Source organism: Apteryx rowi, unplaced genomic scaffold (assembly GCF_003343035.1).
Source record: "Apteryx rowi isolate R43461 unplaced genomic scaffold, aptRow1 scaffold_512, whole genome shotgun sequence".
In the NCBI taxonomy this organism is placed as follows: Eukaryota; Metazoa; Chordata; class Aves; order Apterygiformes; family Apterygidae; genus Apteryx; species Apteryx rowi.
This window is the reverse complement of record NW_020450775.1, coordinates 650,025-659,031: the sequence shown is the minus strand read 5'-3', so window position 1 is coordinate 659,031 and position 9,007 is coordinate 650,025. Positions and strand designations below refer to the sequence as shown.

General features: G+C 37.1%; 1 protein-coding gene across 6 annotated transcripts in view; it reads right to left on the bottom strand.

The window, feature by feature from the left end:
- Positions 1-994: 994 nt before the first annotated feature.
- LOC112972964 (cytochrome b5 reductase 4) overlaps positions 995-9,007 on the bottom strand; it is a 35,677-nt gene continuing 27,664 nt past the window's right edge. For 5 of the 6 annotated variants that reach the window (XM_026080239.1, XM_026080242.1, XM_026080241.1 and 2 more), the window contains 3 exons: positions 4,037-4,123; positions 2,475-2,639; positions 995-1,570 (listed from right to left, as the gene is read on the bottom strand). In XM_026080239.1, coding sequence (XP_025936024.1) covers positions 1,516-1,570; positions 2,475-2,639; positions 4,037-4,123 — 307 coding nt within the window. In that variant the 3' untranslated portion in view covers positions 995-1,515. Of the gene's footprint in view, positions 1,571-2,474; positions 2,640-4,036; positions 4,124-9,007 lie in introns of those variants that run through there. The other variant, XM_026080244.1, reaches the window with a different exon arrangement.

The following is a 9,007-nucleotide window of genomic DNA, read 5'->3' as shown; positions in this document are numbered from 1 at the left end:
GCAGGCCACAAACCTCTCTAGACAAGAGGTCAGGTCGGCAGATAGATGCCTCCGTCCCCTGTAGCAGAGAGTCCCCCACAACAATCACCCGCCGCTTTTTCCGGGTGTTCCGGTAGGGCACAGGGTCTGTTGTCCCGGTTACTTCCCTGGCAGCCATGCCCATCTCCTCCTCATCCTGGAGGGCACTAAACCTGTTCTTCAGCTTCAGGTCTTCAGAAGGAGTAGGAGCCTTTCTCCTCCCACGAGCAGTGACCAGTTTCCAGCCTTCTTCTAYGATGTTATGATGTACCGTTTCACACGGCACATTCTATTACTATCTTCAAGTCTAGTAAATGAGAGTGAACTGAAAATTTCACAGTTCAGTTTAGGATAGACAGCCACTGTCACATAGCAATTCCACCTTTATAAAAATATATTATTAGAACATTTTTTGTAAATGCTAAGGTATGGATGCTACAATTGCAAGCCTGGCTTCTTCTTCAGAAGAAATAACCATTCAGCATCAAAAAAGGAGGATGCAAGCAGTACAGTAAGGAAACAATAACTACAGATTTTACTGACAGCATCTAGAGAGGTAACTGCTTTGCTGTTTTTTTTTCCTCCAAACTATTATGTGATAGCAAATTACAGTTTTATGATAACATACTTTTAATAATGGGGTGAAAAAACACAGATTCAAGTAACATTATTTAATACTACCGCAACCTGTCACAATATTTTTAGGTCCCTACCATGGCATCTGCAGGCTATAAACTGTCATGCTTTTACCCTCCGAACAGCTCATGACGAGGAAATGCCTGATATCAACAAGGCCACATAGGAAGTTCACTGGGAGACCAAGACTCTGTGCCTCTATTCCAAGTTCTCAGTTGCTGTCCTAAGCTTGTGGAAACTCTTCTGTATCACATTATAAACTGAAAATACAGAAAATGTACTAAAATGCATATAATTAATGTAAAATTATTATTTTTTATTATTTGATGTAAATTTAGTATTTTACCAAAGGTTCTTTTAAATTTTATTCTCTGAAAATGTGTACAAAACCAAGAACTTATCTGGATCACTTGCAAGTCAAATAGAGATTTAAGTTGACAAAGAACGTTACCTGAGTTACAGTGCAATATTTAAATTCAGACAGTATTGCTCTTAAGACACTTTACAGTAAGAAATAATAAKCATTCTGAGTCAAAACCTAAATCAGTGCTTATCATAAATTTCAAAATTCTCATGAGTCAACAACATTATGTAAGTAACAATGTATACTATACACTTTTGCTTACCTATACAATAAGTTAATATCTTGGATGAATTTTAAGTATTAGCAAAAATATTTACAAAAACAAGATAAAACACAGTATAAAATTGTTTTTCAAAGATATATTTCTTCCAAGAAACAGTTTGGTACCAAGAGTGAAATTTCAAGTCTTAAAAAATTACTTCTCATTTAAATAAATTCATGAAGGTAAATAAATAAGATCAAGTTATACAAACAAACATTGATCTCTTCATATTGTTTTACGCAGTAAAAGCATGCATCTCTTCTTGGGAGTATCCAAGATCCTTCAGATATCTGAAAAAAATCAGAAATAAAGTTTGTATTATTAGTATTTGGAAACCAAAACCCACCACAAATATAGCTAAAGTACTACAACTTCAGCACTGCCATCTTGCTTTTATTCAGACATGCACAATGAAATTTAGCTTTGCAAATACAGTTAGGAAACATTTCATGACCAGAAGTTCATATGCACTGCACGAACTTTTAGGATATTATAACAATTTCTAAAAATAATTAGAAATATCACTTTAACTATCTCAGATTTCTCACGGGGTGACATAATTATTGGCCAATTTCACCCTCCTTTATATACATTTCTGCAGCCCTACTGAAGTCAGCTGCATGGAAATGATGTCCATATTGGTTCAATATTTTGAAGCTGGATGAGAGAAAGTTAAAGGCCTTTTATCTTTAAATATATGGCATATAAAATAAGAAAAGTATGAGGTACAGATGTAATAAGAATATAAATGCATTAACACAAATCAACAGAACTGCTTCTCATAAAGCAGCTGCTTCTAATTCTACTTTTAATAATTCAGTTTGTCAAGCTAGTATCAATACAGAAAGCTTATTTCCTATAACTTTTCTCTGAACACTAAAAGCAGCATTTAAAGTCTTGAAAAAAGTTATTGTTAAAGAGATGCTCTTGGAAATATATATATWTTTTTTTTTACTAGAGCTCATGAAATTCACATATTGCTGATATTTACGTATCTACATACTAAGTACAGTCCTAAAAGATCATGTCAAGTATTTTTGAAAATGCAGTTTTTAAAAATGAAAAGTTTTCTCACAAAGCAGAAAACTGAAGGCTATTTTAGAAAGACCATGAAGTCAGAAATACTGTAGCTGATTAGGCATTCAAATTAAATGATAAACAGAGAATAAGGAAATTAAAAAAAACCCAACTCACTGTACTCCTTGTTCAGTAAAAGGTGTTGGACCACAGATGCAAATAAGCACTTTGGAGTCTTTTCTGCTTCTTTTCACAAACCCAGAGAGGAGAGATGAAGAAATTCTCCCCTGTTTACCCATCCAGTCCTTTGCTGCTTCTGAAAGAACAAACTGAACCTCAAACCTGGCAAGCAGAAAAATATTTCAGAAATACTGCCCCAGATTTCAAATCTGCTATACAACATTAGTGACCGTGATGCTGACGTTCCGTAGGACTACTTTCTTGTTCTGCTCTACTCCCATGGCACAGTATAAGACCTCACAGACATTTAGTATTTCCCATCAAGCAAGCAGGCAAGCTAACCAAATCACCTCCAATATTCTGTATTTAATTAGTTAATTCAATCTTTAAATTTTAAAAATCTTTTAGTTATATATTTCATCTGAAATAGAAATCCAGCTGGTACCAATTAAGATACTAAAGCACATTTACATTATTCACATATACAACATTGGTGTAACTCGATACATAAGTAGCAAAACAACGTTTAGCTACATTTATGAAAATGTCAGTACAATTTCATYACTGAGAAAACTGCAACTGGTTTCAAAGACCTGTTATCAGGGTAGTTACTGAGCAAAAAAAGCAGTCAAGCACTCATGTATTTGAGGTTCATATTGAAAAGGAGAAATGGCTTATGCTGTAATACTGCACAATGTCTAGACTATGAAGCTTTGAAGGTGCCACACATCACTGCATTATGAAATAATATTGACTTTTCACTTTGATGTTTTGAAGAAACACATGAAATTAGTTTGTTCATACAATTTCAGCTAAGAATAAATAAGCATAAACAAAAGGAACTTTTTCACCTCCAAAAAACCTAAACATTGACAATTTATGTAATCACGAAAGCAAGGATACTTAAATCTTAAATTCCTGTGTCTCCTGACAGAATTATGGCCTGCCAAATTAAATTAACATTACATGTCCACTAGTGCATTTTAATACATAATTACACTGTAATAGAGGAAGAAATTGCAACAATTAGGGAGTAAGTAAAAATGAAAGTAAAAGGCTTAATTAAAACTTTGAATTTCTAGATAAATATTTTCTTGAGTGGTAACTAACAGGCTTTATCAAGACCCCTCTGTAAATTCATAATTTTCCTTCAAAGGTACACTCTCCTTGTCTATCACTTCTATACTTCTCTTTGCATATTTGCATTTTCTATTGCTACAGCTAATTTTCTTCACCTTTGAAAACCTTCTCAGCCAATCTTAGCTATACTTTCATCTAAGATATCATCTCCAATAAACACCTATTAAACATCTTGTCAAAMTCCTGTCTTCCTATGGGACCTACAGAATATAGTGGCATAGCCTGCCGATATATACCTGTGACCAATAAATACACCCTTATGTCCTTCCACTCCCCGTGTCTCTTGTTAAATTCTAGCTAAAAGTTTCCAGAAGCAAGATCTGACTTTGCTATAGCTGTATAACACAGTCCAAGTCCTAGAGCTTGTTCTCCTGTATACTAGGATGATACAAATTGTTTTCCACAAGACTTTTAAATACCTTTCATCTTTAAGAGCTAATTGCTCCAGCTGGTTTCTCCAAAGTATGTCATCTTCCGTTTTATTGAAGAAGATCAGCTTTGCTGTCCTTAAAAAAGAAAGAAAGAAAATTAACTGCACCTTGTTTCTGTATTTGAAACAGGTGTGTTAAATAATCAGAACTTACTGAATTATACAGAAGCATGTGACCTACGAAAGTCTGTTAGACTTAAGACCCCTCTTCCAAATGCCAGGATCCTACCTGAACTGCTGTCCTAAGGAAAAGAAGGAACTCTGGCAAAGAAGTTACACTGTACTCTGAATCAGGCCTTAGTATTTGCTTATCAAGTTTTACATGGTGGTTTCTCAGTATTGTTTGAGCACTACTACTGCAGTTAATAGATGTTATATAAATTTTGCACATGTTTTTAATATTACCTACAACAGGTTGTAGAGATGAAGCTGGAATTTCAAGGTTATGTCAATATTAAATTCATAAAGATGTAATCTAAGCATAGAGAAGTTAGAAAAACCTTACTCTCTCAATCTGATTTTGGAAATATTAAGGTAAAAAACTGATCTTCATGAGACACTCAACATCAGAGCACTGTACAAACACAGAACATGTATGTCTTGCAACTTCCTTTATACCAAACCTTTGTAGGCTAGTTTACCAGATCACTTAGGTATTGCTGTTCCATAAGGGGTGCTGCCCCGATAAGTCCAACATCTGCACAGATCTTCTGCAGACAAAATGTGACTCACAGCAAGAGAGTAAAACACACAGGGCAACTATCAGCAGCCATGGAGCACCTGTTCTCCCCTTCAACCTCTGCTTTAAATAAAAATACTAGCCTTCCCTGTCAGGGACCTAACTCATCAACTTGAAGAGCAAGCTAAGCTAGTGGCACTCTGTACCACATTATCTTATTCCAACTTTATCAGTTTGTAAAACCAATTTTCCTGTATAGAAAGCTATTGTTTAAAGTGTTACATTTGCTGGATAGTTCATTTCAAAAATATCACTACAGCCAGTGCTATTACCTCTTCAGATTTTTATGCTACAACAGAGGTGAAACAGCACAAAAAGACTAGCTTTGCGGTCAAAGTACAATTTACCATTTGATAAAGTCACATAAATGTGATTCCTCCTTTATTGCTAATGACAGATTAATACACTGGGGACAACTGCTTTGAGATGGAAAATCTGCTGCTAAGTGCAAGCAGTTGCTGGACAGCACTCAACAGGGCTTTGAGCTGCGGCTGGTTTTTCAGCCTAGACCCAGCTCCAAGCAAAGAGTGCACGTTGCTACGGTTCCAGCAGTGAGTTCGCACAGCGCAGTGCTGTACCTGCAGAAAGCAGGAGCGCTGGGATACACAGTGCAGAAACGCACGTAGGTGTGCACAAGCAGCTGTCAGGTCCACCACTGAGCCCGAGCTAATAAGCCTGCTGGTCCTTCATGCCATACAGCCCTGCAATTCTGGCTCGATTAAACAAGGTACTGCAATACCCGGCATCATTCTACACACGGCCAGCCTTGCTTCCAAAGGACTGGCACTGGGCATGGTGTTACATTCATGCGACACTGCACTATTAATCCCCATCAACCCCAATGTAGCTTACACAGAGCTGTCCTTCATGCATGTGTACCACATATCCTAGAACTTCAGTGGCCAGTTCACCATCTCCAGCAGTTCCAAAACTGCAATTAAGAAGCCCATATTCTCCCAGGCTGAAGATCCCACGTTTTTCAGACTTTCAATTTTTTCCCCTTGCAGCCTGGGCACATTTCAAGTTACTGGGAAATCTCTTCCAAGCTATGTATAGCATTAAAGATAACAAATCATCTTATGAGCAGCATGCTCATTTTCTGCTGCCAAAAATGTAAAACTGAGGTATAATAGTTGCGTATAATACACATCAACAGTGTTATCATGAGAAAGAAGGAGTTCCAGATTCAGTACAGTTCAAAATAAATTACGGTAAACAAGCTTTGGAAAACTTGCCTGGTACAGAACAAAACACTACCCCACACAAAACCAGCCATACTTTGTCTTTAAATACTAAAAAACAACTTATTCGGAAGCCAGAATGTGCCAAAACTAGGTTTCTTACATTCTTCCCAGAGCCCACTTCCCTGAAAACACAGAAAATAAAGCTCACTTCAGGAACGCTGGGCTCTCAAAGCTGGAATGGTGCACCCCAGCACCACCCCAGCAGCAAGTGCTACTCAAGTGGAGAAAAGGGGGGGGGGGGGGGNGGGGGAGCAAACCACTACCAACAAAAAGGCGCATGAGAAAGCAGTGCATTTTGTCCTTTGGGTACAAACAAACTTGGAACAAACTGGTGACAGGTTAGCCACAAAGGAAGAAGAATACAGCTAAAAGGAAGATGTGGAGATTTAGATTTGAGCCCACCGTTACAGAAGAGCTAATTGACAGAATGAGGACAGAAGCCAAAATGAGAAACTTTATCAGTCCTTTGGAAGGAAACAGGGGAAATCCAACAAATACTTAAAAAAATTACTTCAAGGAATGCAGATTTCAATAAACTCAAAAAAAAAACCCAGCATGCAAGATCTTATGGGAAGCTGTACAGGGAGAGGAGTGCAAGAGCTCCTTACATGATTTGAACACAGAGAAGGACTAGGAGGGGGAGAAAGTTACAAAATTGACTTCAAGTGCAAGAAAGGAATAATGGAAGTAGAACAGTGTATTAAGAGAGAATATAAGAACAGGGTGGGAGCTTAGGAATGAAAAGCTGGAGACAAAACAAGGTACAACTGTCAAGGAGAACCAAGGACAGACTACAATTCTACACTTACTTGAGGAGAGCGTCTTAGTCCTCTATCTAGTGTTTAGGGTCTTTGTGCCTTGGTCCTCTTTAAGAACAGAGCCAGCTGACTGCAGTAATGCAGTATCAATAAAAAGGAGCAAGAATCTCAGTTTAAATAGGAAAGAACAGCATAGAAGACTGTATTTGGCCAAAGTATTCATTTTAAGAAACAGCAATTTGCCCTATAAGAGGAGAGACAAGACTGAGGGAAGACTGTTATTCTGATATACAAGGGGCTGCTGCAGACAGGAAGAGAATAAATTGCTTTCTACATCTACCATAGGCAAGAAATAACAGGCTTAAATCATAATAGGGAGATTGAGGTTAGATAGTAAGAACAATAATCCAATGATCAAAAATAGTTATGCTCTGGAAAACACCACCTAGAGAAGGTGCAGATTCTCCAGCAATTAGCAATGCAACATCAGAGGTTTAGTCAGCATCTGCTTAGAATGACACAGGCAGAAGCCGATTCTGCTGCTGAACACTGAAGTGGCAACTAATTCATCCTTCAGATCCTTCCTCAACCTTTGTTATGATTTGTGTTCTAGAATACGTAGACAAAGTTTATAGCAACCTTTACTTACCACAGTAAGAATTTTATGCAGTTTTTATATAAAATGTATATATTGTATGATATGTAAACAAATATATAAAATAAACATGAAAAACACTCTTGCAGCATTTTCTAATAAAAGGAAGTGAGGGGTAAACAGCAAAAATAAGGCCAAGAAATTAAGTTGTCTACAGCAGTCAGAAACATTAAGCCCAATGTCTGCATAACCTGTGTCAGATGAAGTTATTTTAGTGCCTAATGACCCTCTGTTGCAAGAGAAGAAGAAAAAAAAAACAAACTACTTCAACTAGTAAGAAAATACATGCTGTTGCATCCTGAACAAGCTGTAAGCATTGAGTTCCCATAAGAAATCATGATGAAGAGAGTTAAAGTAAGCCAGCCTGCTCATCTTTGCAAGGACAGAGTAGATAAGAGCACTCCCTATCTTAGCTATGTAACGCTTACTCTGGTTATAGACAAAAAGCCAAGATTTGCATCTTTTAGTATTGCTGCCCTTATTCCGCTTTCATACTATCACAACCACCTTTACCCCACAGGCTAGTTTTCCCTCAAGAAGAAAGAAAATTGATTCCAAATGCGCTTAGGAGTGCTTCCCTAGCATTTCTTCAGAAGACAAATTTATCTTTTGGATTTCACAGAGCCAGACAGCTGCACATTATCTGCTACCGACAATACCTGACGCTTTGCAAAAGCCTTGCACTCAAACAGTACACAGCACAGTCCTCCTCCTCACTAAACAGGGTTATATGCAATTGGTAGACAACAGCAATACAAGAATAAAGTATGTTTTTAGATTTTTTTTCTAGAAACAGATTACTGTAGTACACGTAATCCTTTTTAACTTTACTATGAAGACTAGCCTCCAATTTAAATCCATTATGAAGCACATTTCGAAACAACATAAAGACATAATGAACCAAAACATCCTGTGCTTATATTGAATAAAAGCCAGTATTATGAATTAAATATGTATTAAGAGAGTCTGAATTCAAAGGTACAACAAAACAGTAGCAAGTCTGTAGAACTGTCCTCGGCAGTTTTAAAGAAAATAAATGTTAGGCTTATTTTCCACTTCTATACTCTCTAAAATGACAGTAGTTCACACCGACAAAAATGTAATCTGTTAAGAAATTCTGGACGACATGACTCTGGAGGGGGACTTTTGCTGAAAGCAATGGGAGCACACCTCATCTCTGTCAAAGTGCAGCCCTACAACAATATTCTGTATTTTCTTTTAAAGTTGAACTACTGCACACTCTCTTCAGTTAAGACTTTTTACACTCCATGTTATAGTGCAGTATACTGAAAGCGTCTGTTATATTTTGAATACAGACGCACGCACACACCCCAAAATATTTTTAGGGATTCCTGCTGCTCAGTCTTTTGCAATAAGAGACTACACCCGAAAGGAACAAGAATCTCCTGTATAGTCTGCTTTTATTTGCACAAGGGAATTGTTTATGGGTCTGCCTGAACACAATTGAAATCCAAATTTAAGGTAACCAGCATGGTCAGACCTCAATCAATATGAACATACTAACTGATCAAAACTTGAGGGTTTTTTTTTTTTTAGGTTTTTT